Source organism: Pogoniulus pusillus, chromosome 18 (genome assembly GCF_015220805.1).
Source record: "Pogoniulus pusillus isolate bPogPus1 chromosome 18, bPogPus1.pri, whole genome shotgun sequence".
Lineage (NCBI taxonomy): Eukaryota > Metazoa > Chordata > Aves > Piciformes > Lybiidae > Pogoniulus > Pogoniulus pusillus.
Window position 1 is genome coordinate 3,147,186 of NC_087281.1, and position 26,707 is coordinate 3,173,892.

A 26,707-nucleotide genomic window follows, 5' to 3' on the forward strand; every position below is an offset into this window, starting at 1 on the left:
ACCCCCAACCACTGTATATTAAAATAATGTTCAATCCACGATTATGAAAACAATTTAGGACAGAATATGTACAGGGAATTGGTTATTTAACTGGCAAGTATTCAAACTATAAACAGAGAGGGAGGAGTTTTCCCTGCGGCTTGATGCCGCTTGGGATCTTTGTGCTATTTGCCCAGCAGGGTGGGATGAAACTCTTTCTGCTCTATGGCAGAGGTAACTTATATTACAGAGGTACTAAAGCTTTACTCACAAGTCTTATTATTAATTATTAATCACCCTCCTGGGCTGTGTCACGGCCTATGCCCAATGTCCAGGCTTCAGGGGATCTCTGCCCGTGGACTTGTACGCTGGAATCTTCCCGGCTTGAGGGGAGGTAATAAATCTTCCCAGTCTCTGGGGTCTTAGGTTTTCCAACCTTTGTTCTCCTGGCAAGGGATGATCTCTGCCTTTGATGCTGCTGTCTTCATCTGGATGCTGTGTCCAGGGGTATCAGCTTGGCAGGATTCCAGGAGCAGGAGAATGTCTGTGCAGTCTCTGGCACAGGTCTTCACTGCTAGCAGGCTGGGTGTGTGGGTGCAGACAATCCAAAGTCTGCTTCCTGGTTCTCTCAGCAGCAATGGCTTTTACCAGGCAATGATGAGCAGTGAGCATGCAAAGTGTGCTCGGCTGCTGGGAGTCTGAGCTCCGTAGATCAATGCAGGATCAGGTCCCGATCGCAATATAGCTTGCAGATGTGCACAGCTGGATTAGGAGGCTATAGTCTCCTTTTATATAAGTGTTCAGGCTTAAATGAGCTCTGCATGAAAAGTACGCAGGCAGGTAAGCTCTGAATAGATCAAAGCATGAGATCTGAGCCTCAGAGAGCTGCAAGTGAGGGCCAGAGCTATGTCTGAGCCTTGCAAGTGGGTCAGAGCAGCAGGGTGCTGCAGTGTGGTCCAAGCTGAGCTGCAGATAGGGTCAGAGAGCATGTGTTGTTTACCTCTGCATCCCTATTTATTGACTGTGGACCAAGATTAATGGGCCCCTTGGCCACTAGAATGACCAATCAGGTTGTCAGTAAGCCAAACCTTACCATAATAGGCAGAAGACTACTTGCCTGGACTTTCCCAAATATGGGGATCACATGGATTTGCCCCAGGGAGACACGAGCTGGGTGTGTGTGGGCTTACACAACCTGTTTACAACCAGGGGTCCTGGCAGAAAAACATGTCCAGGCATGTATAGGCATAAATAAGCCTCTTTTCAGGCCTACAGGCCCTCCACCACACATATCTAGCTCTAGAAATAACCAGCAAATTATATAAACATTGATTGAACTGGAAGAGGAGATTCCTGTGGTCAAATGCTGCTCACGGTCAATGTGCTGCTTACCCTCTAGATGGACTCAAGGAGCTCTTTCTGCTTATGGCAGAAGGCAATGGAGAATTGCAAAGAGGCTCTTAAGCATTCACTCACACAATTGTTATTACCCAGCTCACAGGGGCTGGCCACAGGCCCAGACAGTGCCCAAACACTTTCAGGGGACTTTGTCCTTTTGGCCACTGAGATTTGATTCTTCTGAGGCTTCTGGGGAAAGGAGGTAGGCAATCTCTGACCTTGTCTCCTGGCTCCTCTGATGATCTCTGTCTCGGCAGGAGGCTTTCAGGTGCAGGCAGGATGTCTTGTGACGTGCAGTCTCAGCAGGATGTCATGCTGGCTATGCAGGCTGATCGCATGGAGGCATTTAGAGTCTGTCCTGGTAAACTCATGACAGTGGCATTTCCAGGCAAACAATAAGGCAGTAAGCAATGGCAGCAGGCACCAATAGCACAGCAGAGCACACTGCACTTACCTGTGTATCTCCTTTTATCAATGTGGGACGAGATCAATGAGCCTTTTGACACAGAATAGCCAATCAGTATGGCAGTTAGCCAAACCTTACCATATTAGGCAAAGCCATAGGCTTGCTTTACCCAAATTTGGGAAAAGCACAGGCCTTGCACAAGGCAGGCACAAGCTAAGTGTGTGTACCTTGTCTACCACAGCACCAAGACAAATCTGGGCAGGTCAGAATCCTTAGACTTAATGGCTCCTGATTCTTTTGCCTTCTTCCCTGTGGTTGCTTCTCCCATGGAGCAGAAAAACATGTCTGGGCAAGGCAGGACATGTATAAGCCTATTTTGGGCCTACCAGGCCTATCAAGACAGTAAGTGAAGCTTCTCCATTATTCAGTGTCCATGAGAAGTAGCAAGCACAGCAATAGAACAAGGGGACACAGTCTCAAGTTGTGCCAGGGTAGGTATAGGCTGGATGTTAGGAAGAAGTTCTTCACAGAGAGAGTGATTGGCATTGGAATGGGCTGCCCAGGGAGGTGGTGGAGGCACCGTCAATGGAGGTGCTCAGGAAAAGCCTGGCTGAGGCACTTGGTGCCATGGTCTGGTTGATTGGATAGGGCTGGGTGCTAGGTTGGACTGGATGATCTTGGAGGTCTCTTCCAACCTGGTTGATTCTATGATTCTATGATTACTCCATTTTTCTTCACCTATATTGCAGTGTTCTCCAGCTGGATTCTTTCTGTCTTTTTTTTTTTTTCCCACACTTGCTTTTATTCCCTTCTTTGTTCTTGAATTTTACTGTCTCAATTTTCTGACTTCCAAGCTCCACTATGCTGATTTTTTTCTCATTTTTTCATTTCATCCTTTTACTGTATTGCTGCTCAGGTAGAGAGATGTGGAGTAAGAAAGTCACAATAACGACATTTGCTTCAGACTAGATCCTTCCATTCTTCTGTGCTGTTCTTGACCTCAAAGTACTTCATGAAATACTCTATTTCAGTTCATCCATCAGTCTAGCAGATGTCTGGCTCAGCACTTCCAGAAGACCAGTGGACTGGGATTATTCATCTAGTAAATAGCATCAATAAAATACCCCAGCAGTTCTCAGCAGTGAATACAGCATCAAACTAGGCAGCAAGGTGCATTCTTCTGTTGCTCATGACTTTTACTTGGTTTCCATGAGAGGCTTTTCTTAGCCAAGCTTTCTGTTTCAGAGGTCTAGAGGAAAACTACTGTAGAAATCCTGATGGTGAGAAGATGCCATGGTGTTACACCACCAATACAACTGCCCGGTGGGAATATTGCAGCATCCCCTCCTGTGGTGGGACAGAATCAGAAGCCCCTGGTAAGAACAACAGGAGACATCTGGAATCAAAGGGTCATCTTGGTTGACTGTCCTCAGTTGTATTACTGCTGTATCACTATGTATCAGCTGAACTTTATTGATGAGCTGGACCAGGGGATTGAGTCTCAAGCTGCACAAGGTAGATTTAGATTGGATATTAGAGGGAGCTTCTTCATGCAAAGGGTTATCAAACACTGGAACAGGCTCCTCAGGGACACGATTGAATCCCTATCCCTGGAGATGCATAGGTGTTATCCTGAATGACATGGTCTACTACCAGACTTGTTAGACAATGGTTGGTAGACAATGATAGTAAAGGTCTTTCCCAATCAAAATGGTTCTGACTGTATGATTTTAGAATTTCAGAGCACTGACCCAGGACTCCATAAAAAGCAACCAAAAGAAAATCTTCATAGGTGTTATCCTGAATGACATGGTCTACTACCAGACTTGTTAGACAATGGTTGGTAGACAATGATAGTAAAGGTCTTTCCCAATCAAAATGGTTCTGACTGTATGATTTTAGAATTTCAAAGCACTGACCCAGGACTCCATAAAAAGCAACCAAAAGAAAATCTTCTTATACAAGAAAGGCTTGTTCCACACATGCATCTGTGGCAAAGCCACAGCCATTCCCTAGTCCCAGAGAAGATGTGATCCATATATGAATTACTTGCATTGTCATCTGCCATAAATCCCCACGCGTGGCAGAAAAAATGATGTACAAGTTCTTCTAATCCAGAGTATCATGAAGTGTTTGCAAATAGTTTTAGAACTCTTCCTTTTGATCTACAGTCTGAGAAGAATTTTGTTAGAGAGAGCATGCAGTCAGTCAGGGAAATACTCTGCCTTGTCTTCTGTTTGCTTTCATGTATATATATGAAAGTATTAAGATGCAAGGGTCTGGTTTCTGTTATTCACTGCAGCTGTTGATGTGCCTGAGCAGGCTCAAATTACTGAGGAGTGCTATGAAGGCAATGGTGTGACTTACCGTGGCACAGCTTCTTTCACTCTCTCGGGGAAGAAATGTCAAGCCTGGAGCTCGATGTCACCGCACCGACACAACAAAACCGCTGAGCAGTTCCCAAACGCGTACGTGCACTTCTCACCTTGTGCTGCACACTCACCACTCCTCACCTTGGGTCTGTTTGCACCATCCTTAGAATCGTAGAGTCAGTCAGGGTTGGAAGGGACCACAAGGATCCTCTAGTTCCAATCCCCCTGCCATGCCCAGGGACACCCTACCCTAGAGCAGGCTGCACACAGCCTCAGCCAGCCTGGCCTCAAACACCTCCCGCCATGGGGCCTCAACCACCTCCCTGGGCAACCCAGTCCAGCCTCTCACCACTCTCATGCTCAACAACTTCCTTCTCACCTCCAGCCTCACTCTCCCCACCTTCAGCTTTGCTCCATTCCCCCTAGTCTTGTCACTCCCTGAGAGCCTAAAAAGTTCCTCCCCAGCTTTTTTGGAGGCTCCCTTCAGATCCTGGAAGGCCACAAGAAGGTCACCTGGGAGCCTCCTCTTCTGCAGCCTGCACAGCCCTAACTCTTTCAGTCTGTGCTCACAGCAGAGCTGCTGCAGCCCTCTGAGCATCCTCCTGGCCCTTCTCTGGACATGCTCCTGCATCTCCACATCCCTCTTGTAATAGGAGCTGCAGAACTGGATGAAGTACTCCAGATAGATAGACAGATGCAGATGTAGAGATGTAGTTGTAGGGACAGAGATGTAGATGTAGAGATGTAGTTGTAGGGATGTAGAGACATAGACGTAGATGCAGAGACGTAGGTGTAGTTGTAGATGTAGAGATGTAGATGTGCATTTACTTATCTGGGTTTGTAAATTCTACTCTACTGTATATGTTAATCAGTGAATAGGTATTTGGCATATTTAAATATTCTGTGTATGTCTCTTGATTTGCAGCACAGGAGGTTCCACCTCTACACAAGGGGGAACTTTACTGTAAGGGTCCCAGAGCACTGGAACAGGCTCCCAGACAGGTTGTGGAGTCTCCTTCTCTGGAGACTTTCCAGGCCTGTCTGGATGTGTTCCTCTGTGATCTGTGCTAGATTGTGTGGTCCTGCTCTGGCAGGAGGGTTGGACTTGATGATTCCTTTGGGTCCCTTCCAACCCCTAGCATCCTGTGATCCTGTGATTTCTTTATGCTGGAAAAGGCATCTCTGTGGCACACTGTTCATGATAAATTATACATGCTAGCGTTGTGACCCACCTGCTTTCTGAAATGTTCTTGCAAGTTCTCCTCAGTGGCACGGGTGGAACTGTGGTATCTTTACATTTCTAGGGACCTGAAGCAGAATTACTGCAGAAATCCAGATGCTGACAGCCGCCCATGGTGCTACACCACTGACCCCAGAGTGAGATGGGAATATTGTAACTTGAAGAAATGTGACGACCACACAGCAGTGACTTTACCAAAACCTCCTCAGACCACACTGGAACCAAACTCTGGTGAGCCTACTTTCCAATTCCCCTAGAAATGTTCATAACCAGCAAGCTGCTTTTTAGAGAACTGTCATCAAGAATGAAATGAAGGTGATGGACAGAAAACTCTAGATGACTACAGGGTTTAATATTGTTATGAAATTATTAGTTAGTAATTAATTCTTCATGATTCTTCAAAGTATTTAAAATGCAAGGAAGTTAAAACGTGGTTGTTAACTGTCATTGATACTACATTGTGCTTCTTTCCTCCTATACATAGTATGGAAGATGTGTACATCCTAGCATCATAGAATCAGGCAGGGTTCGAAGGGACCACAAAGATCATCTAGTTCCAACCCCCCTGCCGTGCCCAGGGACACCCTATCCTAGAGCAGGCTGCCCACAGCCTCAGCCAGCCTGGCCTTAAACACCTCCAAGCATGGGGTCTCAACCACCTCCCTGGGCAACCCAGTCCAGCCTCTCACCACTCTCATAGTGAAGAGCTTTCTCCTCTCATACAGTCTGAATCTCCCCACCTCCAGCTTTGCTCCATTCCTTCTAGTCTCATCACTCCTTGAGAGCCTAAAAAAGTCCCTCCCCAGCTTTTTTGGAGGCCCTCTTCAGATACTGAAAGACCACAATAAGGTCACTTCGGAGCCTCTTCTGCTCCAGCCTGCACAGCCCCAACTCTTTCAGTCTGTGCTCACAGCAGAGCTGCTGCAGCCCTCTGAGCATCCTCGTGGCCCTTCTCGGGACACACTCCAGCATCTCCACATTCTTCTTGTAATAGAGGTTGCAGAACTGGAAGCAGTAGTATTTCCCCTAATTTAGTAGTGGTATTTCCCCAAATTTATTTCTGCTTCACCACCATCAAGTACAGACATAGTTCACAGTTAACAGCTGCCTCTTTCTTCACAGATTGCATTAATGGTAATGGCAAAGACTATCGTGGCACAGTAGCAAAGACTGGAAGAGGCAGGACTTGCCAAGAGTGGAGTTCTCAGAGACCTCACAGTCACGACTATTTCACTCCCATGACTCACCCAGGAGCAGGCCTGGATAAAAATGTGAGCAGCTGTTCATTTAATGCTTTCTGTCATTGAGCTTTGCCTCTCATCATCGTGGTCTCTCAGCAAGCATTTCACATCATGTTCAACTCCGTTGAATGCTTCTGCAGCACAGGCAAGGGGCTTCAGATGGGCATTTGCTTCTTCTCACTCCTGAGAAGAAGCAGAGTTAGTCTATGGGCAGCATCTCTTCCTTCTCTGCCAGAAAGAGGAGGGCTCATAGGTTTCAGCAGTAACAGTGACAGGTATGATGACAAGCAATCCATCAGTGCAAGTTCCTTGAGATATACAGCTGATGGACTGCAGCTCCTACCCTCTGCTAATTCCTCCTCCAGCCCTTCTGCCACAGGCCATCATACAAGGATGCATTTGACTCATCCTGTAAGTCATTTTCCATGTCCCTAGTCCTAACACATGTACTCACCTCTGGTTCTCTAGACTCATTACATCCCCTATACAATACCCACCTGGTTTGTGACAAGCTCTGTAAGTGATATAAAGAGCTTGTTTGGTGCTGCCAGACTGAAACGTTTCTTCTGCAGGTACATGATTTTAAAGCTTGTTATTCAGTTCTCTTGTTTGTGACAAGCTCTTAAAGGAGCATAAAGAGCTTGTTTGGTGCTGCCAGACTGAAGTGTTTTTTCTGCAGGTACATGATTTTAAAGCCTGTTATTCAGTTCTCTTGATGGTGTCACATACTCTGTGTTGAACTCCATCTCAGGTTGGGGAAACCCCTTCAAAAAGCCATGTGCCATAACATTCTGGTTCTTGCATTTGGCAGAGATTCTTGAGGAAGGAAACAAAGATTTTCTCCTCTTTCCTAAACCATGGGATATAGTTCAGAGCAGGAAAGGGAACTGAAATGATGTCTGGTAACACTAAGCTGTGCGAGCAGAGCTCAGTCAGTACAGCCATTCATCTAACCTCCCTCCCACTGGGGCAAACACTGCAGCTCTGCCCCTTGGGACTCACAGGCTTCACCAAGTTGTGCAAGAGCAGCTACACAACATCCACTTGCCCCAGAGCCATGCAACGAGGGTGGGTGAGGAAAGACCTCAGGACTGACCATACTGTTCCTATGAAGTGGAGTGGAAGCAGAACTAGGCTAGTGCTTTAGAAAGCAGCATTCTGGGTCAAAACCTCATCCTTTGTCATTGATCAGACATCCAAGCTTTCACTAGTGAAGCTCACTGGCTGAAGGCAGCTGAAGAGGTTGCACTCATTATACTTATCTAAAGTTACAGACCAAACAGAAAAATGGTACAACTGTTTTTTCACTAAAGGCATCAGGAATTACTTATTCAGCAAAGAAAATATTTCCCAACTGTAATCTTATTGTACTTTTGAAACATGCAATGGTAAGCTTTGGTGAATAGCTAGTGTCTTTATTATTTCTACAGGCTGGGGGCAGAGTGGCTGGAGAGCAAGAAAGGGACCTAGGGGTACTGCTAGGTAGCAGCTGAACATGAGGCAGCAGTGTGCCCAGGTGGCCAGGAAAGTCAATGGCATCCTGGCCTGGATCAGGAGCAGTGTGGCCAGCAGGACAAGGGAGGCTATTCTTCCCCTGTATTCAGCACTGGTCAGGCCACAGCTTGAGTGCTGTGTCCAGTTCTGGGCTCCTCAATTCAAGAGAGATGTTGAGGTGCTGGAACATGTCCAGAGAAGGGCAACAAAGCTGGTGAGGGGCCTGGAGCACAGCCCTGTGAGGAGAGGCTGAGGGAGCTGGGGGTGTGCAGCCTGCAGCAGAGGAGGCTCAGGGCAGACCTCATTGCTGCCTACAACTCCCTGAAGGGAGGCTGTAGCCAGGTGGGGTTGGTCTCTTCTCCCAGGCAAGCAGCAACAGAACAAGGGGACAGAGTCTCAAGTTGTGCCAGGGGAGGTCTAGGCTGGATGTTAGGAGGAAGTTGTTGTCAGAGAGAGTGATTGGCACTGGAATGAGCTGCCCAGGGAGGTGGTGGAGTTGTTGTCCCTTGCGGTGTTGAAGCAAAGCCTGCCTGAGGCACTTAGTGTCATGGTCTGGTTGACACTATAGGGCTGGGTGCTAGGTTGGACTGGATGATGTTGGAGGTCTCTTCCAACCTGGCTGATTCTGTGATTATTACAGTATTGCAGGAATCCTGATGGAGATGTGAATGGACCCTGGTGCTACACTACAGACCCAAGAAAAGCCTGGGAGTACTGTGACATTCCTAAGTGCCGTAATTATTCATTTAAAGACTAATATCTCACTTTCCTGTCACTTTTCATGATGACTAGAGGGTACTCAGTAATAATCTGAAAGAATTGTCTAAGACAGTGCAGTGGCTTTAGCCTAGAAATTAAGCCTGTAGCTATGGTTGCTGCACTCATTTTGAAGATGCAGTTTGGTTTTTTACATTAATCTCTTTCTTTTATTCAGTTGTTCAGCCAAAGAATAGAGAAAATGTGGCTTTTGCCTTTGTTTCCTTAGCCAGCTCCTTTTGCTAGCAACAAGTTCTAAACTCAGAGTGGTTAAGAGCCAGTTTCCCATGGCTAAGAGTGACCTCTCCTTAATAACACAGAGGTATCCAAAGTACCAAAAGATCCTGAGATGAGTGGACAAAATTTTGTTCCACAGAGACACAGATTGAATTCTCTTTGCTATACCACCAAGATTGTTTGAAAACAGGGCCCAGTGCAACTTCTGCATTGCTGATATCTGGAACAGCAGAGTTAAAGTTATAGTATGAGTTTATTTCTCCTTTCTTTCTGTTTCCTCCTTCTATTTCTGTTTTTAGGTGGGTTATATATTTTGGGGGGAGTGGGTTAGTTGGGTTTGAAGTTTGGGTTTTGGGGTTTTTTCCCTTTATTTCTTTTGGTGTTTTTCATTCTGTCTGACTGTAAATCTCTTCATATGCAATTTAATGACCACTGAGAAGAGTATGTGAATAAAAAATAAATCAGCTATTCTAAAACATTCTTAGATGAGGGCAACGGAACAAAATCCAGGGGCTGTATGGTATGTAATTGTCTGCAGAGAGCCAAGAGCCCAAGTGACAAAGAGGACAAATTTGTCTTCTGGTTTTCTGAGTGCACAGTGAATGCATAGCAAATAAAATAAAGTTCTCTACAGTGGCCATGTCATACAGGTGAGAGGCCAAAGAGATGAGAGTTAACAGGACTCTGCACTTTGGTCACAACAACCCCAACCAGAGCTACAGGCTGGGGACTGAGTGGCTGAGAGCAGCCAGGCAGAGAGGGAGCTGGGGGTGCCGATAGATAGTAGCTGAAGATGAGCCAGCAGTGTGCCCAGGTGGCCAGGAGAGCCAATGGCATCCTGGGCTGCATCAGGAACAGTGTGGCCAGTAGGACAAGGGAGGTTATTCTGCCCCTGTGCTCAGCACTGCTCAGGCCACACCTTGAGTGTTGTGTCCAGTTCTGGGCTCCTCAAGCCAAGAGAGATGTTGAGGTGCTGGAAGGTGTCCAGAGAAGTGCGACATGTTGAGGGAGCTGGGGGTGTGCAGCCTGCAGAAGAGGAGGCTCAGGGCAGACCTCATTGCTGTCTACAACTCCCTGAAGGGAGGCTGTAGCCAGGTGGGGTTGGGCTCTTCTGCCAGGCAAGCAGCAACAGAAGGGGACACAGCCTCAATTTGTGCCAGGGGAGGTCTAGGCTGGATGTTGTTAGGAAGCTGTTGTCAGAGAGAGTGATTGGCATTGGAATGGGCTGCCCAGGGAGGTGGTGGAGCCAAGCCTGGCTGGGACACTTAATGCCATGGTCTGGTTGACTGGATAGGGCTGGGTGCTAGGTTGGCCTGAGTGATCTTGGAGGTCTCTTCCAACCTGGCTGATTCTATGATTCTATGACTATTTTTAATGGTTTTTTAATTCATTCTGTAGCTCCTGCTCAGTATGAGTGTGGAAAAGCCAAGTTTAGACCAAAGCTGTGTGCCCAAAGAATTGTTGCTGGGTGTATTTCACATCCACACTCCTGGCCCTGGCAAATCAGTCTACGGACGAGGTAAGGCTGTGCCTCACTATGGTCACTTTCACATGCAAATAGATTTTGTGCCCCATAGGATGTCTTAGTGTGTTTTTATATCTTTCTAAACTTGATTTTAATTTTAAACCAGCTCAAAGCAGAGGCTGAGGGAGCTGGAGGTGATTAGTCTGGAGAAGAGGAGGCTCAGGAGTGACCTCATTGCTGTCTACTACTACCTGAAGGGAGGTTGTAGCCAGGTGGGCTTGGTCTTTTCGCCCAGATAACCAGTAACAGAACAAGGGGACACAGTCTCAAGTTGTGCTGGGGGACATCTAGGCTGGATGTTAGGAGGAAGTTGTTGGCAGAGAGAGTGATTGGCATTGGAATGGGCTGCCCAGGGAGGTGATGGAGTCTCTGTCCCTGGAGGTGTTGAAGCCAAGCCTGGCTGAGGCACTTAGTGCCATGGTCTGGTTGATTGGACAGGGCTGGGTGCTAGGTTGGACTGGATGAGCTTGGAGATGTCTTCCAACCTGTTTGATTCTATGATTCTATGATTCTATGATTCTATGTGCTTATCCTAAAGGTCATTTAGACTGGTGAAGTTATTAGGAAAACCAGGAATCAGGGCCAGTTCCAGAGCTTTCTGACTGATGGGAGGTGGATAAAAGCCACAATCTCTACAGCAGTAACCACAGAAGAGACCGGCTTGGCCAGCTGATCTGCCGCCTCTCTCAGCACTCTAGGACGGATCCCATCTGGTCTCATGGACTTGTCAGGATCCAAGTGGGTCTGCAGGTCCCTTACTTCTTCCTCCTGGATTACAGAGAGACTATAGTGATCCCTGACTCCTCCTGCCAGTTGAGGAGGCCAGTTGCTCTGAAGACAACCTGTCCCACTATTGAAGATTGAGGCAAAGAAGGTGTTAAGTACCTCTGCCTTTTCCTCATCCTTTGTTACTACACTCCCCTCTGCATCTAATAAGGAGTGGAGGTTGTCCTTGCCCCTTCTTTTGCCATCAAACATCTTTTATTCTCCTTAACATCATTGCACATAAGGTTTTCCAGTAACAGCCATAGTGATTCAGACCAAAAGCCACATGTTTTCATACAAGGCCTTAGAGATCTCTCCACACAACACTGCTGTAGCTGTAAGATGCATTGCTCAGGAAAACACAATGTTGCTATTTTAATTAAAATCTTCATTAGTGTCTTTAGTTTGTAAAGTTAGGATTAGTTTGTAATGCTAGGAATATTTGTCTATAGAAGAGGAGGCTGGGGGAGGGACCCTACTGCTCTCAACAAGTACCTGAAAGAAGGTTGTAGCAAGGTGAGTCTCTTCTCTCTTGTAACAAGTGATAGGAGAAGAAGAAACAGCCTCAAGCTGCACAAGGTGAGCTTTAAGTTAGATGTTAGAAGAAACTTTTTCATGGCAAGGAGCAACACTAAAACAGTAGAATAGGCTGCCCAGAGAGGTGGTGGAATCCCCATCCCTGGAGGTGTTGCAATGGTGCATAGGTGTGGTGCTAAGGGGCATGGGTTTGCATCGGACTTGGTAGAGTTAGCATTGAACTCAGTGATCTTAAAGGTAATAGAAACAATTCTGTGATGACCTGATGAACTACAGTGGAATTAACTCCCCCACCTTAAACCAACACCTTTTTATGCTTTCCTTCTCTGTTGCAGTTTTGGCCTGCATTTCTGTGGAGGAACTCTGATAGATCCTCAGTGGGTTCTTACTGCTGCTCACTGCTTAGAAAAGTGAGTATCTATTATAGCCTGCACTGTCGTTTTCCTGTACTAGATAGAAAATCAGAGGGGAAAGAAAATGGACCAAACAATCAACCTCTCAATTTAGCTTTTACATTGTTGAGAATTGAATCAAGTCTATTATTTGGGAGGTGGTGGAGTCACCATCCCTGGAGGTGTTCAAGAAAAGCCTAGATGAGGCACCCAGTGCCATGGTCTAGTTGATTGGACAGGGATGGGTACTAGGTTGGAGTGGATGAGCTTGGAGGTCTCTTCCAACCTGGCTGATTCTATGATTCTAAATTTCTATGATTCTATTCATTAAAGCAAAGTTTTGACTGAAGAAACCAAGAGTGACAGTGATAGCTTTTGCTGAGGGAGCTGGGGTTATTTAACCTGGAGAAGAGGAGGCTCAAGGGTGACCTCATTGCTGTCTACAACTACCTGAAGGGAAGCTGTAGCCAGCTGGAGGTTGGACTCTTCTGCCAGGCAAGCAGCAACAGAACAAGGGGACACAGTCTGAAGTTGTGGTGGGGGAGGTCTAGGCTGGATGTTAGGAGGAAATTCTTGCCAGAGAGAGTGATTGGCATTGGAATGGGCTGCCCAGGGAGGTGGTGGAGTCGCTGTCCCTGGAGGTGTTCAAGCAAAGCCTGGATGAAGCACTTGGTGCCATGGTCTGGTTGACTGGACAGGGCTGGGTGCTAGGTTGGACTGGATGAGCTTGGAGGTCTCTTCCAACCTGGCTGATTCTGTGATTCTACTTTGACTTCACATGCCATAATAAGGGATTACGAAATGAAGTTTATTCCAACTTTGGCTCTACTTCTCTGTCTTTGACAGCACAAGGTGCCCACTGACTTGGTGAGTGGTCTGTGTGCCGAGTCCGTGTTGGTCAGCTCACCATGTGCAACCTTTCCCAACAGGTCATCGCGGCCAGCTGCATACAAAGTGTACCTTGGATTGCACAAGGAGAGAGCATTGGAGCCATCAGTGCAAAAACGAGACGTGGAGAAATTGTTCAAGGGCCCACTCAGGGCAGACATTGCTCTGCTAAAACTGAGCAGGTACTCTTTCACCTGAAGTATTCCCTTGTTCTGATGGGGCAAAACAACTCAACAGTGGTCACTGGTGGCTTGAAAATGTTTCTATATTCAGCACATTTAGTCAGCAGTCTAAGACCATCTCTTTCTGCAGATGCTCCAGTGGAAACCAAGGTGGTTTAGGTGCAGGGCTTCTGAAAGGGAAAGGCCTGCCTTGGGAAGGGAAGAAAACTAGGGACAGTAACCCAGACTGGCAGTGTGCTGAGTGAGAGTTGCTGGGAGGTGAGGCAGTGGCAGCCAAGTAGGAGATGGCAATGCCTAGAGGAGCATTCAGTCTGCATTCTACAGGCTTCTGCCTTAATAAGCATACAAGGATTGCAAGCTGCAATATTAGTATGATGTCACCCTAGGCTGTTTCCATGCTGTGGTGAGGCGATTTCTTCTTCTTCTATCAGGTCTGCCCAGTCTGCAGGCAAACATGAGTGTTTGATGCAATACTCAGTATGGGCCCTCTTACATCTTTTTCCATTCATCTGAAACTCTCACCAAGGCACTGTGCAATCCAGAGGAGTAAGTCCCTGCAGCTGCCAAAGGGCCTTGCTGCCTACAACTATCTGAAGGGAGGCTGTAGCCAGGTGGGGTTGGGCTCGTCTGCCAGGCAAGCAGCAACAGAACAAGGGGACACAGTCTCAAGCTGTGCCGGGGGAGATCTAGGCTGGATGTTAGCAGGAAGTTGTTGGCAGAGAGAGTGATTGGCATTGGAATGGGCTGCCCAGGGAGGTGGTGGAGTCACTGTGCCTGGAGGTGTTGAAGCAAAGCCTGGATGAGGAACTTAATGCCATAGTGTAGTTGATTGTCTGGGGCTGGGTGATTGCTCCCCATTGCTCCGTGTCCTATCCCAGGAAGCAAGTGAGCAGAGCCTGTCCCCCCATTCCTGGCCAACCTTTAGACACTTATAAACATTTATCCAATCCCCTCTAAGTCTTATTTTCTCCAGCCTAAAAAGCCCGAGGTCACTCAGCCTCTCCTCATAAGCCATTCCCTCCAGTCCCCTCATCACCCTAATAGCCCTCTGCTGGACCTTCTCCAGCAGATCCCTGTTCCTCTTCAACTGGGGAGCCCAAAACTGAATGCAGTATTCAAGATGAGGTCTCAGCAGGGCAGAGCAGAGGGGGAGGAGAACCTCCCTTGATCTGCTGGACACACTCTTCCTAATGCACCCCAGGATCCCATTGGCCTTCTTGGCCAGCGATACTAATAATAAATGATACTAACTCACACACCTAAGTAGCTTTGTAACTGAGTTTTGCTGTCCAGACATTAGCACAAGTGAAAGAATTCTCTTGGATTTATGGCAGCAGTTTCAGTGTCAAAACCCTGTTACTGTTCTCCACTTCGGATCTCTCCACTCTTACACAGCACTCCTGCAGGACACACTCCATGGTGTGGAGCGCTCTGCAGGCATACACATGTGCATGCATGCATACTCTGTGTGTAGTTTGCACATCAGAAAACCCCACTGCCTGAAGTGCACATTTTCAAAGAGAATGTTGACTGCACATAAAATCTTTTCAGGAAGCTGCAGGTGGTATGAGGGATAACAACTGGGATAACAACTGGGATAACAGCTGGGATAAATGCGCTAACGATTGTTGCTCTACTGGTCTTTTGTTTGTTTCTTCCAGCCCAGCAGTCATCAACAACCATGTCATCCCAGTTTGCTTGCCAAAAGAAGATGCTGTGTTAGGAGGAAGGGAGGAGTGCTATGTGACAGGCTGGGGGGATACAAAAGGTGAGATACTGGAATGAGTTCAGAGAAGGGTGACAAAGCTGGTGAGGGGCCTGGACCACAGCCCTGTGAGGAGAGGCTGAGGGAGCTGGGGGTGTGCAGCCTGCAGAAGAGGAGGCTCAGGGCTGACCTCATTGGTGTCTAGAAGTACCTGGAGGGAGGTTGTAGCCAGGTGGGGTTGGTCTTGAATTTAGCCCCACGTTGGGCGCCAAATAAAAATGTGATGGTTTGGATCTCACCCTCCCCCCCACACTTTTGTATTTGCCCCAGCTAAGTCAGAAGGGCTCCAGGAATATAAATGAAGCTATTTATTTACAAGCAGCACAATATACAAGCAGCTATTTACAACATATACAGTTATATACAGAAATATACAAGGAAAAGTAATACAGAAGCACAACTCCCCTCCCAGAAACCTGAGTCCCCAGGAAGGGTTCTCAAACCACCCCAACACCTCCCCTTGCCCTCTCAACCTTACCTCAAATCCTGAGAAAGGAATAAAGGTGCAGCCAAGAGGTTAAGAGGGAAGGTTAGTGGCAGTGAGGTTAAGGAGATGTGGCTAGGTCTGAAGACAAAGGCAGAGTGTGAAAAACAAAATGGAGAATATTATCTAATGTTTACTTTCTTGTTCCCAGACTTCTCAGCCAGACTGTGAGAGAAGTTGACATCACAATTGTTTTCCTTTTCACAGCCCATTATCTAGTTCTTTTCACCAAAACATTCTAGCTTGCTTCAAACTAGCACAATCTCTTCTGCCAGGCAAGCAGCAACAGAAGGGGACACAGTCTCAAGTTGTGGTGGGGGAGGTCTATGCTGGATGTTAGGAGGAAGTTGTTGGCAGAGAGAGTGATTGGCATTGGAATGGGCTGCCCAGGGAAGTGCTGGAGTCACTGTGCCTGGAGGTGTTGAAGCAAAGCCTGGCTGAGGCACTTAGTGCCATGGTCTGGTTGATTGGCTAGGGCTGGGTGCTAGGTTGACTGCAAGCCTTTGTCAATAGCCTTCTTATATACCCCTTTCAGGTACTGGAAGGCTGCTCTAAAGTCTTCTCCATGCTGCCTTCTCCATGCTGAACAACCCCAGCTCCCTCAGCCTGTCGAGGTTTACTTATCCCTTATTTATGGCAGGACTAAATGTTATCTGCATGCTAAATTTCTCCTGCAGTTTGTTTTGTTCTCAGAGTGGCTGCATACTTCGAGCACCCACTGAACAACAACGGTGGAGGTAGTTTGTTAAACAGCTGCTTTGTTGTGCTATAGCTATGGAGCTGTATATATTGTGCATATAGCTAGATGCTGCTCTATGTACCACCAAAATTTAAAGGACCACCTTGACTCAGGTCTACATTATTTTTTCTTATCTAAACTGACTCTTGCATGAAAGCTTTTCACACAGTGGATGCTTTGCAGAGGCAGCAAGTTAGAAAACAGTTAGAAAACAAATGGTGATGAAGTACTACGACCCTGAGGCATTTGACACCATTTCCCACAGCATTCTGCTGGAGCAGCTGGCAGCTCATGGCTTAGACAGGTGGACTCTTGGCTGAGTTAAAAACTGCCTGGATGGCTCAGCCCAGAGAGTTGTGGTCAGTGGGGTTAAGTCCAGCTGGCAACCAGTCACAAGTGGAGACCCTCAGGGCTCACTTTTGGGGCCAGTCTTGTTTAATCTCTTCATCCATGACCTGGCTGAGGGGATCAAATGCATCCTCAGCAGGTTTGCAGATGACACCAAGTGAAGCAGAAGTGTCAATCTGCTGGAGGGTAGGAAGGCCCTGCAGAGGGATTGGGACAGGCTGGAGCCATGGGCTGAGGCCAACTGCATGAAGTTTAACAAGGCCAAGTGCCAGGTCATGCACTTTGGCCACAACCACCCCAGCAGCCCTACAGGCTGGGGGAGGAGTGGCTGGAGAGCTGCCTGGCGGGAAGGGACCTGGGGGTGTTGGTGGCCAACAGCTGATCATGAGCCAGCAGTGTGCCCAGGTGGCCAAGAAGGCCAACAGCATCCTGGCCTGTCTCAGCAATGGTGTGACCAGTAGGAGCAGGGAGGTGATCATGCCTCTCTACTCAGCATTGGTGAGACCACACCTCGGGTGCTGTGTCCAGTGTTGGTCACCACAGTATAGGAGGGACATTGAGGTGCTGGAGTGGGTGCAGAGAAGGGTGAGGAGGCTGGGGAGAGATCTGGCAAACATGACCTATGGGGAGTGGCTGAGGGAGCTGGAGGTGTTTAGTCTGGAGAAGAGGAGGCTGAGAGGGGACCTTATTGCCCTCTACAACTGCCTAAAAGGAGGTTGCAGTGAGGCTGGAGCTGGTCTCTTCTCCCAGATTACTAATGATAGGACAAGAGGAAATGGCCTCAAGTTGCATCAGGGGAGGTTGAGATTGGATGTTGGGAGGAAGTTCTTCCCTGAGCAGGTGGTCAGGCACTGGGACAGGCTGCCCAGGGAGGTGGTGGAGTCACCATCCCTGGAGGTGTTTAAAAGCAGAGTGGATGTGGTGCTTGAGGCTATGGCCTGGTGATGAAGGCTGCTGGGATGAAGGTTGGACTGGATGATGCTGGTGGTCCTTTGCAACCATAGTGATTCCTAGTGATTAGATGTTGTGCTGAGGGCTTTGGATTAGTCAAGGACTTGTCAGTGTGAAACTAATGACTGGAGTCGATGAGCTTGAAGAGCTTCCCCAATCTAAGAGATTCTGGGACAATGCTTACCAATTCCAGTGTCACTTCATTTGGAAAGTTTATGCATAGTGTACAAACACTATGATTATTTTACTGCTTAGCCACATATGCATTTTGTTGCTCTTTTGTGACTGTGTTCCTTTACCTTTGTGATGTGTTGTGCTTTCACTGTGGTTTTGGTTCTGCTTGCAAAGGAACTGGTGGGGATGGCTACTTGAAGGAAACTGGCTTCCCTGTGATTGAGAACAAAATATGCAACCGCCCTGAATTCCTGAATGGCAGAGTCCAGAAACACGAGCTGTGTGCTGGGAATATTCATGGGGGCACAGACAGCTGCCAGGTAAGGAAGACTGTGAGCATCAGTGTTGTCTGTAAACACATTTGACTCCAGTAGTGCTTTGCTACCTGGAATTTAGAGACTCAGAATTAGCCTTGTGGTGGTGTCACTCCACATGGCACACGAGCTAAATGATATGCACATGGCTTTTACTGTTCCCTTGCTGTGATGGTTTGGGTGTTACCTACCCCCACACACTTAAAAAATCATCCAGACTAGACTTAGTCAATCTGGACATTGAATGAAGCTTTGTATTTACAGCTCAGCACTATACACAAACAGCTATTTACAATCTGTACAGCTAGAGACAGAAATAGACAAGTTAAAAAGTAATACAGAAACACAGCAGCCCTCCCAGAAACCAGAGTCCCCAGGAGGGGCTCCCAACCACCCTTCCACCTCCTTCCCACCCTTCTACCTTACACCAGACTTTGCCTTATGTTCAAAGTGAGTTTGGAGGGTCAGCCAGGGGGCTTAGAAAGCAGAAGGATTAATTACACAGACAACAGGTTAGGGAGAAAAGTGCATGCAGCCAGAGACACACAGCAACTCTGTTATCTACGTTTGTGTTCTTGTTCTTGTCCATCTCAGCAAGCCTATGAGTGCAGTAGACATCACCATTGCTTCCTTCTCACAGCCTAAGTCTAATTCTTCTCACCAAAATACCCCAGCTAGGCTCAAACTAGCACACCTGCCTGCAGCTGGGGAGCTAACTGATTTTTGGGGTGAGCCTGAATTACAGTGCTCATGGTAACACAGGGCTGCCTGGGACAGATGTAAGGAAGCTCACTTTAAAATGACTCACAGTCTGATTTTCATTTCTCCAGTCCACTATTCTCCTCAGCTAAGCTAGTACCAACATCCAGGCTGGCTCAGTTAACAGAGCAACACCTTCTCAACAAACACCCTTACTTCAGAAAGAAACAGCTAGTCCTTGGATGATGGGGGAAGGGCTTTACAACACGCTTAGAGAACTCCTCTGGAGTTGACCAGAACTCCAAAGACTTGTTACACCTTGTGTGCTCCTCACATGTGAGCTGTACTTAGTTTCTCTGTCCTCTCTTACACATGGGGCTGTCCTTGAAGAAACCCTCACTTTCTTTTTCTGTTTAGGGAGACAGTGGAGGACCTCTGGTCTGCAAGGACCAAGATAAATTTGTCCAACATGGAGTCACCTCTTGGGGTCTTGGCTGTGCCCAACCCATGAAACCTGGCGTTTATGTTAGAGTTTCCAACTATATTCCTTGGATTAAGAGCATAATGGAAAACTACTGATGGTGGCTACAAAGTGCCCTCTCCTGGAAAGCAGCACACACATGAGACAGATTCCAGCTGCATTGCTAAACCTACAACCAATCACACCACAGTAAAATAAATATGATTGTGCCTTTTAAACTGTTATACATTGACAGTGCTTTTCAAGAACCCAGCTGGTGGTCTGCAGCCCTCTGTCTGTATGTTCTCTGGCTTGCTGTCTTTGGCAACAGACCTACCCACCTCTGAAATACGTGCCAAAAATCCCAACCCCATCTGCATTTTAATCTTACAGGAGGCTCTACAGTGACTTTTGTGTTCTAAGGTGGACTTTGCCAAGATGTTGTGCTTGCAGCAAATGAACAAAGTGAAATAGTTCTCATTTTCTGAGGTGTCTGAGCCTCTTACTGATTTTATGATATACACCAAAGAAGAATCTCACTGTACAGGTCATGTATGTATATGAAGTTGATCATAGAATCAGTCAGGGTTGGAAGGGACCACAAGGATCATCCAGTTCCAACCCCCCGTGGCAGTGGGCAGGGACACCCCACACTAGATCAGGTTCTGTTAGAAATGTTCACTAGCATTAAGCAAAAAGGGAAAGAAGGAAGGAAAGAAAGAAGAAAGGAAAAGGAAGGAAGAAATAAAGAATGAAAAGAAAGGAAAGAAAAAAAGAATAGGAAAGAAAAATAAAGAAAAGGAAAGAAAGAAAATGCAAGAAAGAAAAGGAAAGAAAGGGAAAGAAAAGGAAAGAAAAGGAAAGAAAAGGAAAGAAAGGGAAAGAAAAGGAAAGAAAGGGAAAGAAAGGGAAAGAAAGGGAAAGAAAGGGAAAGAAAAGGTAAGAAAGTAAATGTCAGAAAGAAAAGGGAAAAAAGGGAAAGAAAAGGAAAGGAAAGAAAGAAAATGCAAGAAAAAAAGAAAGAAAAGGAAAGAAAGAAAATGCAAGAAAGAAAAGGGGGAAAAGGGAAAGGAAAGGAAAGGAAAGGAAAGGAAAGGAAAGGAAAGGAAAGGAAAGGAAAGGAAAGGAAAGGAAAGGAAAGGAAAGGAAAGGAAAGGAAAGGAAAGGAAAGGAAAGGAAAGGAAAGGAAAGGAAAGGAAAGGAAAGGAAAGGAAAGGAAAGGAAAGGAAAGGAAAGGAAAGGAAAGGAAAGGAAAGGAAAGGAAAGGAAAGGAAAGGAAAGGAAAGGAAAGGAAAGGAAAGGAAAGGAAAGGAAGAAAGGGAAAGAAAGGGAAAGAAAAGAAAATGAAAAAAGGAAAGAAAAGGTAAGAAAGAAAATGAAAGAACAGGAAAGAAGGAAAAGGAAAGAAAGAAAAGGAAAGAACAGGAAAGAAGGAAAAGGAAAGAAAGAAAAGGAAAGAAAGAAAAAGAAAGAAAGACATTTGGTTTGTGTTTCCATAGTTTTAATGGACATGGAAATCTGTGTTTCAGCAAAAGTAAAAGTGTTGCAGAAGAAGTATAAAAAAGTGAATTAAAAAATGGGCTCACTCTAAAGTTAGTCCAAAGTGGAAGCACTGAAATAACTGTCAAGCACTGTAAGATGCACATGGTACATGTTTAATGTATTAGAAATTTCTGTTGTCCTTAGAACCTTTAAAGGTCATCTAATCCAAGTCCCCTGTGTCATAGAATCATAGAATCAACCAGGTTGGAAGAGACCTCCAAGCTCTTCCAGTCCAACCTATCTCTCCACCCTGTCCAATCAACTAGACCATGGCACTGAATGCTTCATCCAGGCTTTTCTTGAACACCTGCAGGCATGGTGACTCCACTTCCTATGTGGGCAGCTCATTCCAATGCCAATCACTCTCTCTGGGAAGAACTTTCTCCTAATATCAAGTTGGTGAGGGGCCTGGGGCACAGCCCTGTGAGGAGAGGCTGAGGGAGCTGGGGGTGTGCAGCCTGCAGAAGAGGAGGCTCAGGGCAGACCTCATTGCTGTCTACAGCTACCTGAAGGGAGGCTGTAGCCAGGTGGGGTTGGTCTCTTCTGCCAGGCAAGCAGCAACAGAAGAAGGGGACACAGTCTCAAGCTGTGGCAGGGGAGGTCTAGGCTGGATGTTAGGAGGAAGTTGTTGGCAGAGAGAGTGATTGGCATTGGAATGGGCTGCCCAGGGAGGTGGTGGAGTCGCTGTTCCTGGAGGTGTTGAAGCAAAGCCTGGCTGAGGCACTTAGTGTCATGGTCTGGTTGATTGGACAGGGCTGGGTGCTAGGTTGGACTGGATGAGTTTGGAGGCCTCGAACAAGACTGGTGCCAGGACTAATCCCTGAGGGGTTCCACTTGTCAGTGGCCTCCACTTGGACATGGAACCATCGACAGCCACTCTTTGGGTGCATCCATTTAGGGTCGGGTATCCTCACCCATAGCAGGGGGTTGGAACTAGATGACCTTGTGGTGCCCTGCAGCCCTGGCTGATTCTGTGATGCTAGGAACAGCCAGAAGCCTGTCTTCTCCTATTTTAAGCTCCTCAAACAGCAGTAGCCCCCAACTAATATTGACATTGCTTTGGCAATTGGTATTGTTAAATTCCCTTCGCTGTCCTTCTCAGACTGCTGTAGTGTGTAAGAAATCAAGTGAAAATATGTCAGATTCACTAAGAAGAAGCATTTAAAGGAAGAGGGAGGCTTAGCCCATACAGCACCACATCGGACTGCCTCAGCCTGGCTCTCCCAGGGCCATGGCAGTGGTGCAAGACAAGGCAGGGCCAGGCACCTGCACTCCAACCCTGAGTTAAGAGGAGACACCCAGCCAGTGCAAGCCCAGAGCTGGTCTCTGCCAGCCAGCCCCCATGAGATTACAGCTATCTGCAGACTGCGTTGGTGGAGCTCTTCCTTGCAGCAGTGGCTCCTGTTTTCTGTTGTCTTCTAGATATTGCTAATTAGGCAGATAGGAGATGCATACATATCAGTCACTACGGGCTTTTGCTAAGCATCCCATTGACCTTCAAATATGCCTTGGAGCAAGTCAGAAGCAGCCTTGAAAAGCAGCCCTTTATCACCTTCTGCTCAGTGTATGCAAACATTAGGCTGAGATTACTGGTAGAGGTCCCGTTCCCTCCAGCAGTTGCTAGGAAAAGGCAAGGAAAGTCGGGAGCTGTTGTAAGGACAGAAATCTCCCCGTGCAGGTACCTGCCTACATCTGCTCTTAAGATGATGAGAATGGAGCAGCAGTCATTCAGCTGCACAGATTGTAAGGGTAGCACTACTCATTTGCAGTATCAACCTTCAAAACTCAGTCTTATGTCTGCTTGTGCCAAATATGTTATTTTGTGAGATTCTAAGGTCCTTTAAGAGAGCTCATTGGCTTTCTTCTATTTATTTAATTCCATGCTGGTGATAGGATACCTTTTGAACATTAGAACATTTCATGTCCTTCACTGTAGGGAGTGTACTGCTTGCTTAGAAGCCGCCAGGAGCCAGTGCCAGAAGGTCACAGGGCTGAAAAACAAAACATGTCATCCCTGCTCTATGAATCATAGAATCAACCAGGTTGGAAGAGACCTCCAAGCTCATCCAGCCCAACCTAGCACCCAGCCCTCTCCAATCAACCAGACCATGGCACTAAGTGCCCCATCCAGGAATTCATATCATAGAATCAACCAGGTTGGAAGAGACCTCCAAGATCATCCAGTCCAACCCATCAATTGTTTAAACACCTCCAGGGACGGTGAATCCACCACCTCCCTGGGCAGCCCATTCCATCTAGGCTGGATGTTAGGAGGAAGTTGTTGGCAGAGAGAGTGATTGGCATTGGAATGGGCTGCCCAGGGAGGTGGTGGAGTCACTGTCCCTGGAGGTGTTCAGAAAAAGCCTGGCTGAGGCACTTAGTGCCATGGTCTGGTTGATTGGACAGGTCTGGGTGCTAGGTTGCACTGGATGATCCTGGAGGTCTCTTCCAACCTGGTTGATTCTATGATTCTATGAAATACCCATCTTCTCCTCCTCAAAGTCATAAAACTCTTAACCAGTGGCATTTCAAAGCTATATGGCAGCAAGAGAAATAAACAGATTTTTGTTTAACATCTGTGTGGCTGCCATGGACAGAGGCACTGAGTGCAGCCTTAGCAAGTTTGCTGACCACACCAAGCTGTGTGGTGCAGCAGACAGATTGGAGGGAAGGGAACCATCCAGAGGGACCTGGACAAGCTGGAGAGGTGGGCACAAGCCAAGCTCATGAGGTTCAACAAGACCAAGTGCAAGGTCCTGCAGCCAAGTTGAGGCAATGCCAAGTACAAATCCAGGCTGGACAGTGAGTGGATGGAGAGCAGCCCTGAGGAGAGGGACTTGGGGGTGCTGCTGGAGGAGAAGCTCAACAGGAGCCAGCAGTGTGCACTTGCAGCCCAGAAAGCCAACCAGAGCCTGGGCTGCAGCAGGAGCAGTGTGGCCAGCAGGGCCAGGGAGGTGATTCTCCCCCTCTATTCTGCCCTGCTGAGATCCCACCTGGAGTACTGCAGCCAGTTCTGCAGCCCCTGTTACAAGAGGGCTGTGGAGATGCTGGAGTGTGTCCAGAGCAGGGCCAGGAGGATGCTCAGAGGGCTGCAGCAGCTCTGCTGTGAGCACAGACTGAAAGAGTTGGGGCTGTGCAGGCTGTGGAAGAGAAGGCTCCCAGGTGACCTTCTTGTGGCCTTCCAGGATCTGAAGGGGGCTACAAAAAAGCTGAGGAGGGACTTTTTAGGCTGTCAGGGAGTGACAGGACTGGGGGGAATGGAGCAAAGCTGGAGGTGGGGAGATTCAGAGTGGATGTGAGGAGGAAGTTGTTGAGCATGAGAGTGGTGAGAGCCTGGACTGGGTTGCCCAGGGAGGTGGTTGAGGCCCCATGGCTGGAGGTGTTTAAGGCCAGGCTGGCTGAGGCTGTGGGCAGCCTGCTCTAGGGTAGGGTGTCCCTGGACATGGCAGGGGGGTTGGAACTGGATGATCCCTGTGGTCCCTTCCAACTCTGACTGATTCTGTGATTCTGATTCTAGATGATTCAAATCTATTCAGAAATAAGGAGGAGCCCACTGGGCTGGACAGTGCCTCCTGCCAAAGGCCAACCACAAACAGCATGCTCAGAAAAACACCACATTTATTCCACCTTCATAGAAAAATACATTGCTTGTTTTAAACATCCTTATGCTGAGAAAGAGAACATGGAGCTTAATGCACACTCTGCAGCAAAGTTTGAAGTGGTGGCAGGTGGAGAAGTCGTTCCCAGTGTAGGAACAGGGCTCTATGCTCAATGCTGTCCTTCAGAGGTCAGATATAAGAGTCGGTGTCCTGGCGCTTCTGCTTCTTGCCACATACACCAAAACCACTGGAGAAACAGAAGAGGAGAGGGATATGAGGGTGAAAGAAGCAGGAAGAATCATAGAATCATAGAATCATAGAATCAACATGATTGGAAGAGACCTCCAAGATCATCCAGTCCAACCTAGCACCCAGCCCTAGCCAATCAACCAGACCATGGCACTAAGTACCTCAGCCAGGCTTTGCTTGAACACCTCCAGGGACGGTGCCTCCACCACCTCCCTGGGCAGCCCATTCCAATGCCAATCACTCTCTCTGTGAAGAACTTCTTCCTTATATCCAGCCTAGACCTCCCCTGGCACAACTTGAGACTGTGTCCTCTTGTTCTATTGCTGGTTACCTGGGAGAAGAGGCCACCCCCCACCTGGCTACAATGCCCCTTCAGGTAGCTGTAGACAGTAATAAGATCACCCCTGAGCCTCCTCTTCTCCAGGCTAAACAGGCCCAGCTCCCTCAACCTCTCCTCATAGGATTTGTGCTCCAGGCCCCTCACCAGCTTTGTTGCCCTTCTCTGGACATCTTCCAGCACCTCAACATCTCTCTTGAATTGAGGGGCCCAGAACTGGACACAGCACTCAAGCTGTGGCCTGAGCAGTGCTGAGCACAGGGGCAGAATAACCTCCCTTGTCCTGCTGGCCACACTGCTCCTGATGCAGGCCAGGATGCCATTGGCTCTCTTGGCCACCTGGGCACACTGCTGGCTTATGTTCAGCTACTATCTACCAGCACCCCCAGGTCCCTTTCCTCCTGGCTGTTCTCAGCCACTCAGTCCCCAGCCTGTAGTGCTGCTTGGGGTTGTTGTGGCCAAAGTGCAGAACCCTGCACTTGGCCTTGTTCAGTCTCATCCCATTGGCCTCTGCCCACCCATCCAGCCTGTGCAGGTCCCTCTGCAGGGCTCTCCTACCTGCCAACAGATCCACAGCTGCTCCTAGCTTGGTGTCATCTGCAAACTTACTGATGCTGGACTCAATCCCCTCGTCCAGGTCATCAATAAAGATATTGAACAGGACTGGGCCACTCAAGTGGGAGTCCAAGCTGCAGTACTGAAACACTGATTTTCTGCATTGAAATCTTCTTCTTTAATTTGTAAATTGAGGCAGGCAAAAGTTGCTGATGAAATATCCAAATCCACTGCTTTAAACATTGATAGATATTGTTGGCTCCTCCAGAAGCTTAACTAAGCTGTGAGTGTTCTCCACACATCTACAGTGGGTGTGGAATCTGACTGGCTGTGTGCCAGGAGTGTGTAAGCTGTTGCCTACAGTCCTTCCACTATGAATTTTCCTCTACATTATTGTTCAGTGACTTCACAAACTGTGATAAAAGGCTCTTCTTTGCAGCATGCTTTGACTGAAGGAAGGCCTGAGCAGAGAGTTGGAAGCTGTACTTAGCAATGTCTCTTGCACCCTGAGTGCTGGGTCTGGTCCTGTTCAATAGCTTTACTGATGAGCTGGACAAGGGGACTGAGTCCAGCATCAGTGAGTTTGCAGATGACACCAAGCTAGGAGCAGCTGTGGATTTGTTGGAGGGCAGCAGAGCCCTGCAGAGGGACCCTGACAGGCTGGATGGGTGGGCAGAGGCCAATGGGATGAGATTGAACAAGGCCAAGTGCAGGGTTCTACACTTTGGCCACAACAACCCCAGAGAGCAGCCACGAAGAAAAAGACCTGGGGGTGCTGGTAGAGAGCAGCTGAAGATGAGCCAGCAGTGTGCCCAGGTGGCCAAGAGAGTCAATGGCATCCTGGCCTCCATCAGGAGCAGTGTGGCCAGCAGGACAAGGGAGGTTATTCTGCCCCTGTGCTCAGCACTGCTCAGGCCACACCTTGAGTGCTGTGTCCAGTTCTGGGCTCCTCAATTCAAGAGAGATGTTGAGGTGCTGCAACATGTCCAGAGAAGGGCAACAAAGCTGGTGAGGGGCCTGGAGCACAGCCCTGTGAGGAGAGGCTGAGGGAGCTGGGGGTATGCAGCCTGCAGAAGAGG

At 47.8% G+C, this 26,707-nt stretch overlaps 2 protein-coding genes across 2 annotated transcripts in view; one reads left to right on the forward strand and one right to left on the reverse strand.

The window, feature by feature from the left end:
• LOC135183276 (plasminogen-like) overlaps positions 1-19,619 on the forward strand; it is a 37,702-nt gene extending 18,083 nt beyond the window's left edge. The window contains exons 9-19 of the mRNA XM_064158193.1: positions 3,029-3,159; positions 4,086-4,251; positions 5,460-5,626; positions 6,518-6,666; positions 8,771-8,864; positions 10,522-10,642; positions 12,286-12,360; positions 13,272-13,412; positions 15,074-15,180; positions 18,048-18,193; positions 19,304-19,619. Of these exons, the coding sequence (XP_064014263.1) occupies positions 3,029-3,159; positions 4,086-4,251; positions 5,460-5,626; positions 6,518-6,666; positions 8,771-8,864; positions 10,522-10,642; positions 12,286-12,360; positions 13,272-13,412; positions 15,074-15,180; positions 18,048-18,193; positions 19,304-19,465 (1,459 nt within the window). The 3' untranslated portion in view covers positions 19,466-19,619. The remainder of the gene's footprint in view (positions 1-3,028; positions 3,160-4,085; positions 4,252-5,459; positions 5,627-6,517; positions 6,667-8,770; positions 8,865-10,521; positions 10,643-12,285; positions 12,361-13,271; positions 13,413-15,073; positions 15,181-18,047; positions 18,194-19,303) is intronic.
• A 4,870-nt stretch (positions 19,620-24,489) lies between these two features.
• Positions 24,490-26,707, reverse strand: part of SLC22A3 (solute carrier family 22 member 3) — a 29,531-nt gene continuing 27,313 nt past the window's right edge. Inside the window, exon 11 of the mRNA XM_064158195.1 lies at positions 24,490-24,734. Coding sequence (XP_064014265.1) covers positions 24,677-24,734 — 58 coding nt within the window. The 3' untranslated portion in view covers positions 24,490-24,676. The remainder of the gene's footprint in view (positions 24,735-26,707) is intronic.